Raw genomic sequence first — 21,332 nt, forward strand, 5'->3', positions numbered from 1 at the left:
TCAGTTGTTTGGTTGATAATTCAAATGACACACCCCTCCCTTGGTGCTAGCTTGTCCGAAAATGGGGGTCGGGGTTGTAGTTGATTGTCAGGGAACCGAGGCAGCAGGGGTTCATCCTCCGCTCGACAACCGAGAAGAAGCGACCGCAAGACCGATTCTCAAATTATCAGTGAGGAGGCACAGGCTTATAATATAGGCACCCCAGCCCAAGTTAAACAATTCTCGAAATGGGAAGCATAATTAAATCAATGGGCAGGAGCTGAAGTGCAGATAGAAGACTAACACGTCCTAGTTCCCGACCCGAGACATACTCGAGGCAGCACCACCCTATATAAACAAACTATACATCTCTACTGGTTGATGAAAAGTGTAGTGGCCCAAGTTATCATGACCTCTCCTACAAGCTCTGTCAAATTTGATTCAGGTTTTCAGGAAATTCAAAAAGAATTTCAACTTATCCAATTTCAAATCTAGCAGCAGAATGTTTGTCTCAGCCGCATTGAGCAGCAGATTACGTGTCTTCCTCAATCTAAATTACCAGGCTCTAGTGCTAAGGACCCAACTCCTACGGATTCTTCTTATGAGTAGTTGTTAGTTTGGATATGACAACTTCTAATTTTGTTTAATTTTCTTGATGTATATGTTGGCTAGTAGTTTATGCTATAGCTATTTAGATGATAGATGGTTCCCAGACATTCAGTCATATAAGGCTTTGTTTGACACACTTAAATTATTGAGATTTTGGATGACATATAATGCAGTTCGGTGGCCAACAGATATGGTTTCCCATTGATGAAATTGAAGCTAATAAACATCTTTTTATGAATGTAACCTACTTTCAGAAAATAAACTAATGAAATTTTTTTTGCCAAACTTACCCAAAAAATAAATAAATAAAAGCTAAAAATGAAATTCTTCCCCAATAATATGTTTCCCAAAAATTATTAGGTACGCAATTTAACTACTCAGGCATGTAGCAATATATAAAGCATATATAAAGCATAATACTCGGATATTGCCTTTAATCTTTTCATACTCCCAAATTCTCGAAAAAGTATGTTTGACTTGACGTAACCATTTCCTACGGCCTTTGTTATGTCCTTCCCATTGAAATAAATATTGGGGTAGTGTTATTATTCTTTCAATTTATTTTTCTCTTTATTATTTTTTACCATGTCCGTATGGTAAGTCCATGTAAAAAGCAACTGTAAATCAAATTTAAAATTGATTTTTCGAAAATATTGAATGAAAATATTTTGAAATAAATTTTAAAATCAATATCAAATTTAATAACTAAAAAATATTTAATTTTAAAATAAGATTAAATAATTAAAAAGTTAAAATATAAAGAATATTAAATTAAATAGATAATTTGTCCAAGCATTTTAGCTAGATATGTTTGGTGAACAATTTGTTTCTTGAATTGTATTGGTTTAAATTTAGAGAGATATTATATCTAGCTCTTTAATGACAATTATGGAATATTGTATGTGAAGATGATCAAAGTTGTCAATTTTCTAAAAAATTAGTTACCAATTCTCCCAAAGTTCTTATCCCTGTTAAAAAAAATAGACAATATGATGAAAATAATAAATTTTTAATAATAAAATTTGACATTTAATATAACACGAGTTATAAGTATTTTTGATAAGTGTTATGAGCACAATGTGTTATGTATAGTTAACAATGAAGTAATAAAATTATTAAAAATATATATAATGTTTATTAAGTTGGAATAAATATAAGGATGAATTGTTAATTGTCTTTAGATATAACTAATAAGTTAGAAAGAGTCTAAATCTTATGACTAATAATTAATAAATTGACAAGGTGGGGTCCATGATACAAATTTCTTGCCAATATCTATAATAAGAAGCCAACATGTCTATCTATGGGGATCTATTTTGGGTAGAAGGAAAAACAAACTATTTTCCAACAATATAAATTTATCTATTTTGTTTGTTAGTGTGTAGTGAATTGTGGATTTTTTATTTTCAATTGAAAACAAACTCTTTTCATTATTATAAAAGTAGTTTACATATTCATAGATCTGTAACCTGGTGACCTAGAGTCATTATAATATAACGACCTCGAAACCTACAAAGCTTGTGATCAGTGTCATAAGATCTATAAACAAAAACAAAAATACATCCAATGTAAAATATAGATTTGAAACCTACAAAGCTTGTGATCAGTGTCATAAGATCTATAAACAAAAAAAAAAATACATCCGATGTAAAATCTAGATTTGAAACTTACAAAGCTTGTGATTAGTGTCATAAGATCTATAAACAAAAACAAAAATACATCCGATATAAAATCTAGATTTGTGAGACTAACCTATGGTCTAAAAGACCCCGATTTAATGGTATATAAGTGGCCAAAATCATTCAAATTGCATTAGGCCTCTAAGTCATCAAATCCAACGTTAGCAACATCAACATTTAATGTAATTGAATTTTTATAAAGATAGCCATTTAACAAAATGAAACCTTCAAAATTTAATCACACTAATAAAATTTGAGAGTATAAATTTATAGTAAATACTAAATTAATTATATATATATAATCGTTAATAAATCCAATTTATTAAAGAAAATTCGACACTTTGACTCAATAAATTTTCAAACTTTAATTATTTTAATAAAATTTAAAAATATAAATTATCATAAATATTAAATTATTTATATTTATATTTTTAAATATTTTTTATTATAAATTTTATTTATTTATTAACCATTCTATTTATATCTCTATAAAGAAAGACTTTTCATTTAATTAATTTATGCACTATAAAACTAACAAGTAATTCTTTGACAATGTTATTGCATCTAAAAGTTTAAATGTCTCGGTATACTTTATTATTCCAAGATCATTCTTAGAAATGAATCTCATACTTTAAATATTATTAGATATTTAAAATTACTATTAGATATTTAAAATATAACAATATTTAAAATTACTATTACATATTTAAAATTATATTAAAAAGTGTGTTTTATGATTTTATTTTATTAATTAAATAAAGGACATTTATTCTATAAGGTTTTGGAGTGATGGTAAATAAATGTATGTTAATATATTGTTTAGATAAATAATCTATTTACAAATATTAAAAATCTAAATTTAAAATTTTGTAAAATTAAATTAATTTTTTTTTATTAGATTTAGTTTTATAAATAAATTAATTGATTATATTTAATTATATTCTAATTTTAAATTAAATTAATTAATTAATTATATATATATCTTAAAATTATCTATTTTATTTATGGATCATATAAATAATTGCCATGGCGTCATAATTAATGATTTACTTTATTAATGTATACCTAAGAATTCATAATTTCCTTAAGTGGCAAAAGCAATGATGGGAAGCTTTTGTAAGAGTTAGATGGGTTGTTGTTTGGTATTGAAGTGTATATGATATGGGATTTTTGTTTGGTATTGAAATGTATATGATGTTTATTAGTTGTGGTCTTTGGAGATATTGAAATATGTTGGATTTAGTGCAAGTAACAAGTTGCATTAGTTGAATAGGAGTAAGTATGGGTATGCAATCAAATTTAATAGAAGTAAGCATAATAAAATATAAGGCTGATTGTATGATTTGTTATATTGAAAAATTATTGATAATAAAATTTATGGAGATTTATTGTTTAGTGGAAAAAATTACAAATTAGGGAGAAATGGTGAGGGACATTCATTGCTTAAGTAGATAAACTTGAAAATTAGGGAGAAATGAGTAGGGATGGTATTTTTGATGGTGAAACATGGAGTTCACTTTCCTTTTTATCATGTGGCATTTTTAATGAATAATGTTATTATGAACTTAATTTGATATTGATCTTCCTTCCTCATCACACATGCCCGTTAGTCACATTGACACATTCCCTTTTTTTAAGGCATTGACCCAATAATGATACCAACAACATTCAAATGTATTGGATGTGTCATGGCTAACTTCACAACATGGATTTGAAAGAGCGATATTGAGTTTGATAGTGATTGCATATTTTGGGTGAGCATTTCCATCTCCTTGTAGTTTGCAATTTTCTTTTGCATTATGGTTTGCAACGTGAATAGTTGTAAGCTTCATACTCGCTTAGTTTTAAGTGTTAGCTTAATCAATTGAACCATTTTCCCAAGGCAAGTTGTTGACCTAGAGGCAATGGGTCAAAGGTTCAGGTTTGGTTAAGTCCCTTTGGAGTTACCAATAGCGCTAGTTGTTGGTAATTGAGCCATCTTCCATCTAGATATTACAAATATGAGACAATATTTCAAGGAGTTTTCCTTGGAAAAAAAAATCAAAACTTGACCATCAATTAACTTACTTTCTACAACACCTTGGATGCCATAGCTTAGATATTTAATTCTCCATCTAGATTAAACAAGGATTATCTCATCAATCCTCATGTAAATTCACCAACCTACCCCCTTTCATTCAAGTTATCACCTCTTACATCTAAGCCATAGGTTAGCATTTTAATTCTCCATTTAAATTGGACAAATTTTACCTTATTAATCCTCATCTAAATTCATCAACTTACCCTTTTTTATTCTAGTTATCTCCTCTTACATCTATGATAATGTCAAACACAGTGTCAACAATTGCATTATAGATTTCAACCTTTAAAATCACAAAATGAGACATATTAAAAAGATTCTAGATGTTATTTAGGAAAGCTAATAATACCCACTTTCGAGCTAGTGAAGACCATTCTCAACAAAGTTTGGAAGCATCAAGACAAATCAAAGATATTTTCTCTTAATTAGCCTAATTTGCACTTGGGCTTGAAGAAATCATAGACAAATTAGACTTTTCTAAAAAGGCATTGTCTAACTATTATATTTTTTTGGTTGAAATCTGACGAAATTTTCTTTTGTCAAATATTCATTTTTGTTATTGAAACTAGGTTTTTGACAGCATATATGAATTCAACACCTTGAAAAACCTCTAGGGCACTCAGATTATGGAGATTTCACAACTCAAACTTGTGATTCCAGTAAATCCCCACAAGATTTTGGGCAATTTTGATGAAAAAGTATCGAAAACCCTCCAAAAAATCTTACAGGTAGCTTAAGTTTTCCAAAAATAGTCTCAATTAGGAACAACCTTAAGTGGATGGCTTTTATGTTTTTCAAAATTATTGTTATTAATGTCTCCTTGTGGGACGATGAGGTGGTTGTTTCACTGGGATAGTATCCCCTCCACCTGATTTTAAGTCACATAGGGGGACACTTTTGCCCGTCATAGTAATGCTAAAAGGATAGGCGTCCCGTTGGAGTCTGGGATCCCAACTCCAGTTTTTGGTGGTCTTTAGATGTCTCGATCCTAAGCTAAGCAATGAGTGTGCCTTGTGGGTTGTTGGATATACTCTTTGTGTTACAGTGGGAGCTACGAGGTTTCATCTTGGGCCTTGCCTAATTTGTTTTTTCTTGGAAAAAAACCATATTTTCATTCATATTTTGTGAACAAAATACAATTTTCAGATACATTTGTAGTGCATTCACTAGGATCTGCCCAAATCCTACATGTGGCATAAGTGTTGAAAACCCAAGGGGCCAAAAATCTTAGGTCGCAGAACAAATAAAAACAAGACATAGGGCACACATGTCCATCAAAGAAAGAACCTCAAAGGGACCTCAAACAAAGCTGAAAACGGGCATCAATACATTACAAAATGGGTATACAACCCCAACAGAAAGAAAGGGCCAAACCCAAAAGAGAAAGGGCTGAAAACCCCAACCAAGTGCTAACCCAAAACCCTTCCATAGTGCTAAGAACACGCCATAATGAGCTTGAACTAGCAGTGAAAGACAATTCACCGAGCGACGAAGCCCAACAAAAACTTCAACCACAACGAGCCGACACCGAAGAAAGGGGAAAATGTGACAACGGTAGGAGCCAACTACAACGAAAACAAATGAAAACTAAAGAAAAGACATCGTCGACAATAGAAGAGACCTTAGTGGAGGCAGTAAGTTGCACGAAGCCTATAACGATGACCCAAAACGACGGACTACGATAACAATAGTCAAAACGACAACATCCAGCCCATGACAAGGCCTTATATCTCGTGCGAACATGAGACATGAACCAGAGGGCCAAGGTAGCTAGGGTTCCGCTTGACCTCTCCACTCCCACAACTCCCCATCTGGTATTCACCTTGTCCAGATTACTCTAACAAATTACTGATTCACCATAGTGTATATATATATATATATATATATATATATATATATATATAAAGAAAGAAAGATATATAAATAATTAATTTATGATAAATATGTGACATATGCTTTGAAGACACATATTTGATGTCCAAAGAGAAGTTAATATGATAGTTATGGGTGATGTTAAATGATATTTGTTTTGAATGTGACATGTAATAGCATTCTTCTATTCTTTTTCAATAATGTGAATGTATTTGCTTTTTCATCCCATTATTTTCCTCTTCTAATTGATTTGTCGAGGTTGATGTTTGCCATATTTATTAATATTAAAAAAAACTGATTTAATTGTGAGTACAATTATTTATATATATATATATATATAATTTAATATTTATTTTGTATTTTGTATAAGATTATTTAAATTTATAATAAAAAATATAAAAAACTAAAATTAAAATAAATTTAGGATTTTTTAAATTATTAAAAAAACTTATTTTATTATTTGCAATTTATTTATAAAATATAAAGTTGTTGAAAATATAAATACTAGTATTTGTAATGATGAGAAGATTTACTTACATTTTTAAAAAATTATAAATTGAAAACAATAATATATTAAACAAATATTAAAATTATAAATTGAAAACAATAATATATTAAACAAATATTTAAAAATATAAAAGTACATAATATAAGTTACTAAGTTATATAATTTATATTTTATTAATATAAAATTTATTCAAGAAAATGAGGGAGAGATTGGTAATAAGAAAATGAGGGAGAGATTGGTAATATGAATGTGTTGAACCTATAGCTAAGATCTCTTATTTATCATAAATATTAGTTTTGAATCATTAAGGTTTCTATTTGAGTGAAACAAAACAATTCATGGAGTTTCTATTTAGTCAATTTTAGTCACTCCATTACTCTAGTGGATTGAAATGTTATTTTGTTTACAATTATTGAGCAAAGGCACTCGAACCAAAATTTTGAATTTTTTTCATCGATTTACAAAGGCGATTGTAAAACACATATCCATTTGATGGAAAGCATACATTTTAAATAAGTGGAGGGCAAATTTTAGGAGGGTTGTATCTAGTGCATTCCTTCCTAAACATTGATTAGGGACAATTTGAACTTTGGTGAAAGCCCCTTAAATGCTCACAAGTACATAATGTTATACCTACTCATTTAAGAGTACTTTGTACTTGCTCCTCCAAAGTTCCTAGAAGTGGGGAAACGTTAATTATGTGCTCTCTAAACCCTAGGAATAATATTTGTGCTACATAGTTTTATTGTTATCTTTCTAATTCATTTATGATATATTAATCAAGGTATAAATTAAATGGTGAAGTTTTATAATATCATTTGAAAAATGACATTGTCATCATGCTTTATTGCTCAAGCTTGTCATTTGCCTATATATTGATTTTCATGGTGTATCCTAAGTTTCTCTCTTTTTGAGCAACCATGTTCCTCTATGTTGGTTTTCACGATGTGTCTTAAGTTTTTCCCTTCTCAAGAAGAAACCTTTCCTACTATAGACTCCATTTCATCAAGAAGAAACCTTTCCTACTATAGACTCCATTTCATTAAATGGATGGGATTTGCTTTGCCCCTAAAGTGTACATATTTACATTGTTGGAGATGATGCAGGGTGGTCCTTTATAGATCACAATTATTTCATTCTCGAAAGGAATGATCACTAGAGCACACTGGTTTATATTGGAATTGAATAGATCTTGCCCCTCCTTATCCATCGTCTAGAAGAGTTTCTCATTCTGTTAGATTTAGATTTTTTTTTTAAAGTTTCTCATTCTGTTAAATTTAGATTTTTTTTTTTTAAGTAGATTTTGACGCCTTTTGGTATTGCAAAAGCCTCTTGCCTCATAAAATCTTTCATCACAATTCATAATAAAATTGCATCATCTCATATCTTTTATTTTAATTAGAGGGCCTTCCATTAATGACTTTTTATCTTAATGGATTTTGCCTTTAACTCTTAAATCTACATAAATGAAATTTACTTCTCTAAAAACCCCTTCTTAAAAATAACCCTGATTGTGATCGGTAATTTTTTTACTAAATTACGAAAAATGAACTCATCATCTATGAAAACAAGTAGTTTCACTCTTTTCATCGTAATACAAACATTTTAACTTCAATGTCATGGAAAGTTATGTTTTTAAATTTAGAACTTAGACTCATTAACATTTATTAATAATACCTTAATACCTTTAAAAAACAACCTAGGTTAAGTTGTGTGTTTGAACTTTGAAGTGAACATTACAACTTTGAGGAAGTTTCATTTCTACACCTTTTAACTTTAAGTTGCATGTTGAAGTGGACTTTGCAACTGATATGCTGTAAAAATATCGTTATTGAGGTGGCAAGGAAGGTTTGAAAGCGAAGCCTTGGCTAGGAATGGGTTGCTTCTAGATGTGGACCATTTTTGGATCAAATTGTCCAAAGCAAACTGTGTCGTGTTGTCACCGAACTCCCATTAATGATCAAGAAAATCGTGAAGGACTCAACACCAACCAAATTTACAGTGAAAACGACTGAAGTTATGGGCTAAGGCACTGGAAGAAGTCTATATACGATAAAGTCTGGACAGGTTCTAGAACGTAGAATAGACAAACGCTCAAAGAAACGTAGTCGGGTGTGACACAGAGCGCCGATAGTAAAATCTCAGCAGAGTACACAATTATTGTGCTTGAATGCTTTACCAATAACATTAAATGATGTTACCAGTCCTAACTGTATAACTGGTGGTTCTCATGGCCTCAACGTTTTACGAATAACATTAAATGCTGCCATCAGTATTACCTGTGTACTTCGTGATTCTCATGGCCGGAAATATTGTATGATTGCGTCCTGACCTGAAATCTTTGAAAGGGATTTTCTGTTCTTAATCTTTCTTAGGCTGCAAATTGTTCTTTCTGCGCGATACGGTTTTCCTGGCTGCGGAAGTCACGGTATCAACTCACGCTGCGTTTGGAAGCTTGATCGTGTTCTCTGAAATGCTGGCCACCATGTGGAGAAGAGGACAAGTATATAAACCAGTTGAGGAATTGGATCTTAGCGAAAACAACGAGGAAATTTACCAAGTTCCTGATGTTTATGGTGCGTTTTCCTCCAAATTGTCTCAGCAAAAAGTCCAAAATTTTGATTTAAACTCTCTTTCTTTGGTCGAATTCTTCACTGATTCTATGCATTTGCTTTTAGTCTGTTTTCGAGCGTAAGTTTCACTCTTCTAAAAGCTGAAATTTCGAATGATCGTAAGAGAAGCTTTGCAAGGCAATCGACGTAGAGGTCGGGTGGTCGAAACTTAATTCGGTTTAAGTTTGCTTGCTAAATTCTTAAAATTGTTAGAATTTTCAGGATTCAGTGCATATATAGACGTAAGAGCAATAAGCAGAATTTCGTCAACATTGATGTAGAATTCCCACGTTGTTTGAATTGTTAAAGACATAAGAGCAGTAAGCAGAATTTCGTTAACATTGGTGTAGAATTCCCACATCGTTTGAATTGTTAAAGATTTCAGACTGTTATTATTGTACTCTAATTTTCTAGAGGAAATAGTAAAGAAGGGTCAATCCATATTTTAAATGCTAATATAAATATTTCTATAATCCAGTAGATAAGTTTTGGCTTCTATATACTCATCCATAGATCCCCGTTAGTAGTGCCCACTTTCATCAGCATTAAGGCAGTGAATAGCCATTGTAAGAAAGGATGAACTCGAGTTCTTCGTTAAGACAGAACAATCCTGATATAGGGGCATCTCTGACCATGAGAGATATCCCCCGCAACACTGGGTAATTCCACTTAATTAAGTTTGTTTTGTACGTGAGGGTAGGCTGAGTGGTTAATATAGTAGGTTAATTTTTTTCCCTCATTTGGTTTTATTTCAGTTTAATTCTTCAAAAATGATATATTAATCTTGTGCTGATAAGGTTAGAGAAATAGGTAGTTCGAGAAAATTACTCAATTTCTTAGTTAATATAGCCTGTTTAAAAATGATATATTAATCTTGTCGTGATAAGGTTAGAGAAATAGGTAGTTCTAGAAAATTATTCAATTTCTTAGTTAATATAACTGTCTAAAAATGATATATTAATCTTGTTGTAATAAGGTTAGAGAAATAGGTAGTTCTAGAAAATTACTCAATTTTTTAGTTAATATAGACTGTCTAAAAATGTGATAAGGTTAGAGAAATAGGTAATTCTAGAAAATTACTCAATTTCGTAATCAATATAAACTGTCTAAATTCTTATTAGATCATATATTTCTAATATATTTGTATATTCATCTTACAAACAAATGGGACATTCTCTGGGTCATAGAATAGCATAGTAACTGCAAGAAAATTTGAAAGCCTAACCTAAATAAAATCTTTATTTCTATACATCACAGTTTCAACATCATAACTTTGATGTGTAGTTCTTCAAAGTTGTCCAAAGGGTCAAAAACTGGAAATTGTAATTTTTGAAAGCTTATAAATTCCACATATGGATAAATTGATGCGATATGAAGATTTGGATTTGTAGTATCCTTAGCATACTCCAGCTTAAGAGCTTTGGTTTTCCTTAACATAGCAATTTGACATGATTTTCTTGCATTACAATGGGCTACTTTTCATGTTTTGCTATAGGAACACCTTTTATGAGTGGTTAATATAGTATGTTAATTTTTTTTCCACATTTTTTTTCTATTTAAGTTTAATTTTTCAAAAATGATATATTAATCTTGTGGTGCTAACGTTAGAGAAATAGGTAGTTCTAGAAAATTACTTAATTTTTTAGTTAATATAAACGGTCTAAAAATATGATAAGGTTAGAAAAATAGGTAGTTCTAGAAAATTACTCAATCTAGGTTAGAAAAATAGGTAGTTCTAGAAAATTACTCAATTTAGTAGTCAATATAATTTGTCTAAATTCTTATTAGATTATATATTTCTAATATATTTATATATTCATCTTACAGAAAAATGAGACATACTCTGGGTCATAGAATAGCTTAGTAAGGGCAAGAAAATTTGAAAGCCTAACCTAACTAAAATCTATATTTCTATACATCACAATTTCAACATCATAACTTTGATGTGTAGTTTTTCAAAGTTGTCCAAAGCATCAAAAACTAGAAATTGTAATTTTTGAAAGCTTATAAATACCACATATGGATAAATTGATGCGATATGATATGAAGATTTGGATTTGTAGTATCCTTAGCCTACTCCAACTTAAGAGCTTTGGTTTGGTTTTCCTTAAGAGAGAAATTTAACATGATTTTCTTGCATTACAATGGGCTAGTTTTCATGTTTTGCTATAGAAACACCTTTTATGATTAAGGTTAAGTAGATTATAGAAACACTTTTATGATTAAGGTCAAGTAGATTATAAATAACAGTTAGAAATTTTAATTTTAAATTTGGATCGGTAATGAAGTTTGGGTATCTATTTTAATAAAATTGGTTAAAAGAGTGAAAATTTGGATTGTAACTAAGTTAGAACTTTTAATTTTAAATTTGCACCGGTAATGAAGTTTGGGTATCTATTTCAATTAAATTGGTTAAAAGAGTGAAAATTTGGATTGTAATTAAGTTTGGGTGTCTATTTTAATGAAATTGGTCAAAAGAGTGAAAGTGTTGATTTCAGTGATCAATTGCATGCATTGGAAGAATAAGCTGGAAATCATAAAACATTGCCATGTCTCTTGGACTCCACATGATGTGGTTATGTGCAAATTCTTATGCTTTTCCTTGAGCACCTAAAATTGGTCAAAAGAGTGAAAATTTGGACTTGTAACTAAGTTTGGGTGTCTATTTTAGTAAAATTGGTCAATTGCATGCATTGGAAGAATAAGTTGGAAACCATAAATGAGAACAAATTGTCATGCATTTCTTTGAGCACCTAAAATTGGTGAAAAGAGTGAAAATTTGGACTTGTAACTAAGTTTGTGTGGGATTTGAACCTTAGATCTCTTAGTTTACACAATACTCCACATCATGATGATCACCAATTGAGCTACACCCTGGGGATAGATTCATATTTCATATTAAAAAGGGTATTGAATAGGTTTTTTTTTCAAGCATTTAGTAACCAATTTAAGTCATTAATAATTTTTTTTTTTTCACAATTCTTGAGGATGGGATGGTGCAAGAACTGGACTTGCATGAGTCTTGGAAACAAATGTCTAATTTTTAAAAGTTCAGGCGAGCCAAAAAAACGAGAAGAACAAGATCAATAACCACAAGGATCAACATTTTGAAATGTTACATTTCATGGTTTTTTGACATGGAGGCTTTGCTTGCTCTAAAGCAATTGATGGAAATACAATATTTAAATCACCAAAAACCCAAATCACAATCCATCATAGAAACCCATGGTTTGAGCTGCAACTTGTACAACAAATTTAGATTCAGTGCAATACAAAAGCAAAATCAATGGGGAAAATGATCATACTATATCAATATCCATTTTCAAAATTGAAGATATATGCTTAGAGTATCCATAAAATCTACCCAAAGCATCCTTGAAATTTGCCTAGAACATTGCTGAAATCTATTTAGAGCTTCCTTGAAATTTGTCTGAAATGTCTTGGAGACCACCAAGTCCTTAACTCCCTAATGAAGTCCCCAACACTTTGGGGACATTTCCAAGGGCTCTTAAAGTCCCAAAAATGTCTAAATGATGGGTATGGGGTTATTTTTTTGTGAAGGGGTGCACAAGCCCCTATGCACCATAGCCTAGAATTCAACGTTCCAAAATTTACATATATTTAGTTTAGATCAATTTTGCAATGGTTTTGAGTGGAATAATATTGTGTAATGTCAATAAACAATTAATTTTATATTTACACTTATATTCAAATCAAACATGAAAGAATTGGGTTCCCATAGAACCAATTGGTTTCTAATCAGATGCTTTAAATATGTGAGAATTAAAAACACTGTGTTTTTGGTCCTATTACCCACAAACTTGTTGGGTAATCATGACAGGGTCTTGAAGTTACCTTGAAGCACTTGAGCTAGCTAAGTATGCCAAATCTATGAGGTAATGTTGGTTTGACAATAGATAGATGAATAAAAGGGAGTACAAGCTCTCTTATTATAACAATGGTAACATAAGTAAATAGGGCATACTGTGTTTGGTTCTATTCAAGGGCACATTTCAAGCTTGTTAATACTCTAAAATGGAACTAACTACAACACCCATAAAACAATGGTGTATCTCATGTGAGACATAATCATACTCATGTGACATCATCCTTGGTACACATGAAATGGACACAAAATTAGTGCAAAATTGATTGTGAGCCAAACAACAAAATATAGGAGAATCAATGCTAGTATAAAAGATTACATGTTCAAAAATATACATTACAGAAACTATAAAGAAAATAAGGGGTGTAACGTAGTTTGTGTGGTATGTATATGTGTGTAGGGGGATGGCACTATAAAATAGGATCATTTGGAGTTGACCTCTAATTATCTAGAATTTGTAAAGCTGACAGAACCAACATAAAGTTTAGACTTATTTTGGGTGCCAACATGTTCAAGTATCAGAGGGCTAACTTGTATATTTATTTGAAGAAACCCTCTATATGATATAGTTGGTGTGTTTAATTTCATTAGTTTATGTGTTGGAATGTCAAGTGATAACCATGTTGGAGGATTTGTGGACACTATTTGTGCCACCTTTGGTCTCCCACTAATCCATCTTTGGATGTATCAAGAAAAAAAGCTTGATTAATGGAGATCTATGCCACACATGTATATCAAACTCATGAGAACCTTTAAAGTTTGATCACGAACCTTGGGGGCCCACTTAATACCTTTGAATGACATAGTGGGTATTTTTTGCACTTTTGATAAAGGAATCAACTTCTTTAGGGAAACTCTCTTGGGTGATGTCATGGACGTATGGGGCCTATGTGCCCACTTTGGATGGACAAAAGAATACTTGGTTGGAGAAACAAGCATTATTGAAGGGCCTTTGGAGGTTGGATGCCGAACCAAAGCCCTTACATTTCATTTACAGAGATAAGTTATTATTGAGGGCTTCACCCCTTATAATTTGTACATGCGGCATTGATGCGCCTTAATTTGTATAATTTAGATTAATAAATATTGAAGAGGGCCTTTCCCCCTCCATAGGCTACATTAGGGGGTTTATCCTAGAAAAAAATATTTTAATGTGAGGATCCAAGTTAAGCACCTCCTCTATAAATAGAGATGCGCTTGTCTTTTTCTCATGGTTGGAATTGGGCGATGAATCCATTAGGAGGTCTAAATTTTCTACAATTTTCTATCTATTATTTGGGTATGGATGGATAATTTGAGGCACTTTTGGTGGCTGGAATTGTGATATGTTGTGGCCTCTTTCATGGGTGCTTATAATGGATCTTGGATGACGTATGGTGAAGTAAATTAGTTTATTTTCTTTATCTTGGTATTATGTTCCATGGGATAAATGTTCATGTGCTAAGTTATATTTATATTATTTGGTATTCACTTCATTGTCCCTTGTTGAGTTAAACCCTTCTTCCAAGTATTTGAGGAATAGAGATAACATTTTCTTTCTGTTAATCATTTGGAAAATTTGAGACCTTGGATCTCAAAACCTACAGTAAGTTACTTTATTTTTCCTAGCTTGTTTGGATCTAGTTATCACTCCAAAGAAACCCTAGAATTGTCTAATTGTTTGTCTCTATATGCCCCAAAAAGTATGTGTATATATATATATATATGTGTGTGTGTGTGTGTGTGTGTGTGTGTGTGTGTGTATATATATATGTGTATGTATATATATATATGTATGTATATATGTATGTATATATGTATGTATATATGTATGTATATATGTATGTATATATGTATATATATATGTATGTATATATATATCTATGTATATATATATATATATATATATATGTATATAGGCATTGATCTTCTATCTTTCATCACCTGTTTTTCTTTACAAGCTTTAAAACTATTTTTCTAGGGTTTCCTCTCCAAGACCATTTGATAATTCCTTGATTCTATGTGTTCAAGAACTTATTTGAGACTCTATTGGTTGACATTAATCTTTAGATTGACCCATAAGAACTTTTGAGCCCTAATATTGAAACTTCTAAGCCCTAGCAATTTGATACTAGGGAGAACCCCCTTTGAGTTGAAGGAGAGTTGGCCATAAGTAAGAAGAGGGTTAGTGAGGTGATAGTGACCCCTTTGAGGTGCAATGATTTTTGCACTTGATCTTTCAAACTTTATCTCAAGAAGTGCAAGATTTTGTTGTAATAGGTCCTCTGAGGGAAGAAGTGTAAAGAGGCCTTTAGAAATGACTGTAGATGCCTCTAAGAGTGTAGAAGTGCAATAATAAACATGTTATGAGATGTAATGAGTTTGGGAAGTTTAAAATCCTCTATGTTCATAATAAAGAATGCAAAGTTGTAGTTTTGGATTTTTACTATTTGAATTTTTAATTGTAGTTGTTGTGTGAGTGTAAATTTCTATTGTGTACTTTGATTTGCAAACCATATACTTTGCATCAAGTGTTACCATAAAAATTGAATCCTAGCTGTTGAAGACTATAATGTACTTGGATTTTCCTCCCATGGTCATTGGGGAACAACCACTTAAACTGTCTTCTTTTATATTCACTCGAATTTCCAACTAAAACCAATTTGGTTTCTTAGTAGCCATGGAATAGAATTCTTATGTAAAACAAATGTGAAAATAAACATTGCATAATATGAACTAACAAGGGAAAAACTAATTGAATTCTCATGCACAGACTTATGAACAAAAGTTGGAGTAGATAATCAATTTCATTTGCATAAATTAGATCTTAAATATAATTTAGTCTTTCAAACTTATATACTCAAACACATACACAAAATATAATTAAATATCCTAAGTAATTAGATCCACCATAACTGACTCCGATGATACAAAATAATTTGGCCATATATTCATAATTGGAATTAATATGTATAATTAGCTATATTTAGAGATAGTTTATAGAGATCTTTATTTACATAATCAGTAAACAAATTTCCCATCAAAATAATCACTCTTTTAGTCATACTTTTCCACTCAATTGTAAGCAATCTAATGGGAAAACCATTATTGAGCCAAAAATATGAAACCACACGGATGAAAATAAACTCTAAGAGTTTAATCACACTATGTTCACACTAAGTCAAATCCATAAAAATTAAAACATAACCAAATATTATATATTACAATATTTATTTTTTTGAGTAAGAAAAAAATAATATATTTATATTAATATGTATAAACCAATACATTTGTCCAAAGAACATATACATCTTTGCATCTCCTCCATATAGTACATATACATATCTGCATCTCCTTCATATAGATCTTGTCTACATGATAAGACATTCAACTCTATCTCATCATGATGCAGGAGAATCCGGACACGTCACTGAAAAAATTAAAGAAAGAAGACAAGTGGACGATCACGTGGACAGCCAGGCCAACCACAACTGAATTCTGTTCAAGGAACTAAATTTAGTTAAAAAAATTAGTTATAACTGAATGTATGTATTAAGAACTGAACGATTCCTGAGTGAATCAAGAAGAGAAAAAACTGAAAATCCTGTGTGAGAGAGAAAGCAAAATGTAGTCGCTGGAGAGTTTTTGATTAAGGCTGAAATGCCTTAAGACTGTAATTTTAAGTTTGTGCATAATACAAATGCGTTTGTGAATTTATGTCTTTGTGTATTTCTGTTTGAATCGTTTTCTGGTTTTCTTTTCTGTTGAACATGGAAGTGTGAATGCCACAGAACAGGCATGTCAGTACGCAGGGTGTTCGATAGCGTTTTGTGAAGAATTGAACGAGCCCATTGAGATAAGAACACCATGTTGTCGTATCTTAACTTCGAGAAGAACGAAACGGTGCTCGTGACAGGCCACGCCGACGGCACCGTGCTCCGTCACAGGGTGTGGGAGAAGACGACTCAGACGACGCAACACTCGACAGCGGTGGGCGACGATTGGCATGCCCTGGTCATGGAGCATGTGCGTGTGCTGTCCAACAGCAGCCAGGGCGATAATCCACCAGGGGCCGTGGTCGGGCTGGAGGTGCACCAGATCGGCAAAAATGCGGTACGTTCTTGGCATCGGGAAAAAATATTTGACTGAGTACGATTACTTGGAAAGACCATGGAAAACCCAGCAGTAATCGCTGCCAACGAAGGAGACGAGCGTTCTCATGGGACAGAAAGGTGCGATTATATGATGCAAGGGCGAATTCGTTAAAGCGTCAATTCATACACGGAGGTCCGGTTTTAGATTGCTGTTTTCACAACGACGCATTGGGTTTCAGTGGAAGTGCTGACAACACTGTGAGAAGGATGATTTCAGCGCCAGAAAGGAGGATATATTGGGAAGGCACGAAGCCCCTGTTCGCTGTGTTGAGTATTCATATGCATCAGAGCAAGAGTGCGCAGAGGAAGCGTGGTGGCCACAAGACGAATTTATTAATGAAATGGGATTTTGGTTCACCCCATAATCTCGTTTTCATCACATCATCATAAAATAGGAAACATAGCAAGGAAAAGGATCATTGTTCCTATTTAAAAACATATATATACTTCATCAGTTGTATCAACAGTGATCCTAAAAACAATAGTTTACCAATATTTATTATATCTAAAAAATAATTAATATTACTTATTAAAATAATAATGTGATAAAAGGAAAAATATATATTATATATATCAATTAAAGTTATCCTGAAAGGTTGGAAAGAAAGAATGAAATTCTCCCTATCCATCCAAGGTCAATTGTCATAAGTGACATGAATGTGAAATTTATTATATATATAAAGATTAGTCCTACTTCTAAATCACAAAATATAAATATAAATTAACAAATATATAATAAACAACTTTTATATATATATATATTATAAATTATAAATTATAAATTATAAATTATATATATATATTTAATTTTTTCGAATTGCGAAGTGCAGAGATTGACTGGAAAAAGCATGAGAAGAGAGATGACTGAAAAAAGCAAGAGAAGAGTAAAGGGCGAATTAAAAACTCTGTAGGGTGGCTGCAGCTTTTCCATATAGTTGCTCAATTGGTTAGTTATTGGAGGCTGAAAATTATAAAAGCCTGTGATAGCTGTGTAAGAAAGTGTACGGCGGATGTTAGAAAAAAGAGAGTAGTTAAAGTTTAGCATAATTTGATGAGAAAATAGTAGAAATTTTGAAATTTCTGCAAAATTAGGTAGAATTATTTGGAGGTAGAATTTTTTGGAAATCTATGTTAATTGTGTCAATTTTTTATAAATAATGATGTTAATCTATTTCGGCTATTAAAAAAATCCAAACACTTCAACAATAAAATAAAAAAATTTATCCCTAAATTTAATAAAAACAAATTACAGTTTCGGCGAAATTGTAACATCGGTAAACAACGCCGACGACAAATCGGCCTGTCAGCATCGCGTGGGTAAGTATATAACTCTTGATTCACTAGATTAAGATCGTACTAGTGAATTGGTTCCCTGTTAGTAACTTGTAATTTGAGTCTCACAAATTACTCTCGTAATTTGACTCTCACAAATTACTCGGATTTTACTCATTGTGTTTTTAAGTGGGGCTTAGAATTTAGTAATTGAAAATGTGTATTAAGATTGATTGAAGAAATTATTTTAACATTCACCAGGTTAAAGATAGTTTATGGAACAGATTGCTTCTTCATTTGCTTGATGTATTTGGCCTTTTTTCTGTGAAGCTTCACCAATAAATGCTGTAGTCTCTAGACAAACCCCTAACTAAATAGATTATCCCAGCTTGCCAGTGTATTTTGGTAGCTGAATAATAATAATAATAATAATAATATTTTGATATTAATTATAAATAAAAAATTTAAATAAATTTTTTATTTAAATTTTATATTGGAAATGAATATGATGTTTTTAATTTAAAATGCAAAATAATAATAACAATAATCAAATATATTTATAAAAATAATAACAATAATAAAATATTTAAGGAAAAATATTTTTCAATATTAACCGTATAGATGTGTATATGCCTTTAAAAAGTAATCAGAATTATAAAATTTGTTATAATAAGTGTTTTTGTGTACTTTAGTGTTTAATAAATGTAAAGTTATCTTCGTATTTACAAAAATATTAAAAAAAATATTGAATGTAAGTTATAAATAAAATTTTTCAATTGTACAACAAAATATTTCAATATCAATTATATATAATATAAAAAAAAGTAATTGAAAGTGAAAAAAATTTATTACACTTAATAAGTGTTTTTCTAATTTTCATTACATTTAGTAAGAGTTTTTCTACCAAAGATGTATAAGTAACTGCATGGTATTAAAAAAATATTAATATAAAAAAATTAACTAAATTATTTCAATGTTAGGTCCCTCTTTTAAGAAGTCTCATTCCCAAAACCTAACCCTTAAGACCCTCTTGGCCCTTCTTAGAGAGTCTTTCATCTTGCCTCTTGGGAAAGCAAGTCATATATTGAGCCTCTCTTGTGAATAAGCCTCTTCAAAATCACTCTTTTCCCTTTTTTGACCCATTTATCTAGGTGATTCCCTTTATACCCGGTCTCCTCCCATTGGTGAAAGTCTGTAAAGAGTAGGGAGCTTTACTTGACGTGACAGTGATCTATCACTCCATTGTTGCCCTTGACTTAACAGTTGCCCCTATAGGATCCCCTTCTAGGACCCCTGCTAGTTTCACAGGGGCTTCACTCAATGAACCTCTGACCTATCACATGTGTTTCCGACATATTAAACAATACCCCTAATTTGACTACATACCCTAAAAATCACATTATTTAACCCCCTACCAATAAGAATCCAATACTCCTTCCTAATTTAAAAAATCCCTACTTCCACTATATATTGTAGGTATCCATTTTTTCATTAACATTTTTTATACCCCTTTATATTTTTTCATTAACTTTGAGCTCCATTTTTTATACGTGCCAATGTAAAAACCCTTTACCCCCTATATATCCCCCAATATATTATGTCATTTTTTCTTCAATATATATCCCCCAATATGAACCCACCTGGTATGGTATTTCTCCCCCAGTGAAGCCCCCGTGGCTAGTTTGAGTGGTAACAAAACCTATTTCTTGTGGTTGGAAAATGTAAGTCCAACAAGAAAAAGCCTTCATAACCCACATATCTAAAACCAAAAAGGCTAGATAGATGTGTAAAATGAGGGAAATAACAACTTGTATCAAAGTGGAGGTTAGATATGACAATTTTGCTATTTTTTTCCCAATAAATTTGTTGAAATTGATATGTAAATAAAAAATAACATGTAAATCTTAACTTTACTACACAAAACAAAACAAAACAAATTAAGAAATATTTGGATTTTTGATTGTTGAAATTATACCTATGCCTAAATCTCACTTCTTGCCAGAGTGTGAAGTAGATGTTCTTCTAAGTGACTATGCTTGGTTCTTGTGAAAGAAGTAGACTTGGTCCTTTCAAAAATCACCACCACTATTGTTTAATTCACCCTATAATTTTTCAATCTCCCTTGTGAGGGGCCCTCCTCTTGTAGTGTCTCCAACCTTTGTCTTCTGTGAGTAACAAAATACAAAATCCTCAAAGTAGTAAACTCCCCTTTCGAAATAGTTTAAAATCCTTGGATGGATTCCCCTGTAAAACAAAACAAACAAGGGGGAAGGCCCTAATTATGTGCTTCCACGTATATGCGCTTCAATGGAAAATAACATTGGTCATAGGATACAATTTACTTGTTAGCAAAATAGAATTAGATTTAAAATTTATACCCAATACAATAGCCAGAAACGAAACAATAATGAAAAAGCACTCCACAATTATATAAGAAAGTACAAGAGCTTGCAAATGAGGAGAGGCTAGTCTTCCAAGGGGGAAGGCCCTAATTATGTGCTTCCACGTATTAGCGCTTCAATGGAAAATAACATTGGTCATAGGATACAATTTACTTGTTAGCAAAATAGAATTAGATTTAAAATTTATACCCAATACAATAGCCAGAAACGAAACAATAATGAAAAAGCACTCCACAATTATATAAGAAAGTACAAGAGCTTGCAAATGAGGAGAGGCTAGTCTTCGGTAAAGAAAAATTA

General features: G+C 31.4%; 1 protein-coding gene across 3 annotated transcripts in view; it reads left to right on the plus strand.

The window, feature by feature from the left end:
• Window positions 1-21,332, plus strand: part of LOC149162734 (fatty acid amide hydrolase-like) — a 346,996-nt gene that overhangs the window by 63,046 nt on the left and 262,618 nt on the right. The window contains exon 1 of one of the 3 annotated variants that reach the window (XM_089437356.1): window positions 8,855-9,303. The exons of the other annotated variants lie outside the window; for them this stretch is intronic. Within the exon in view, the coding sequence (XP_089293482.1) occupies window positions 9,201-9,303 (103 nt within the window). The 5' untranslated portion in view covers window positions 8,855-9,200. Of the gene's footprint in view, window positions 1-8,854; window positions 9,304-21,332 lie in introns of those variants that run through there. 3 annotated transcript variants of the gene reach the window in all.

This window comes from Pinus tabuliformis, chromosome 5_2 (assembly GCF_031772625.1).
Source record: "Pinus tabuliformis cultivar Carrire ecotype Pingquan chromosome 5_2, CPIR1, whole genome shotgun sequence".
NCBI lineage: Eukaryota > Viridiplantae > Streptophyta > Pinopsida > Pinales > Pinaceae > Pinus > Pinus tabuliformis.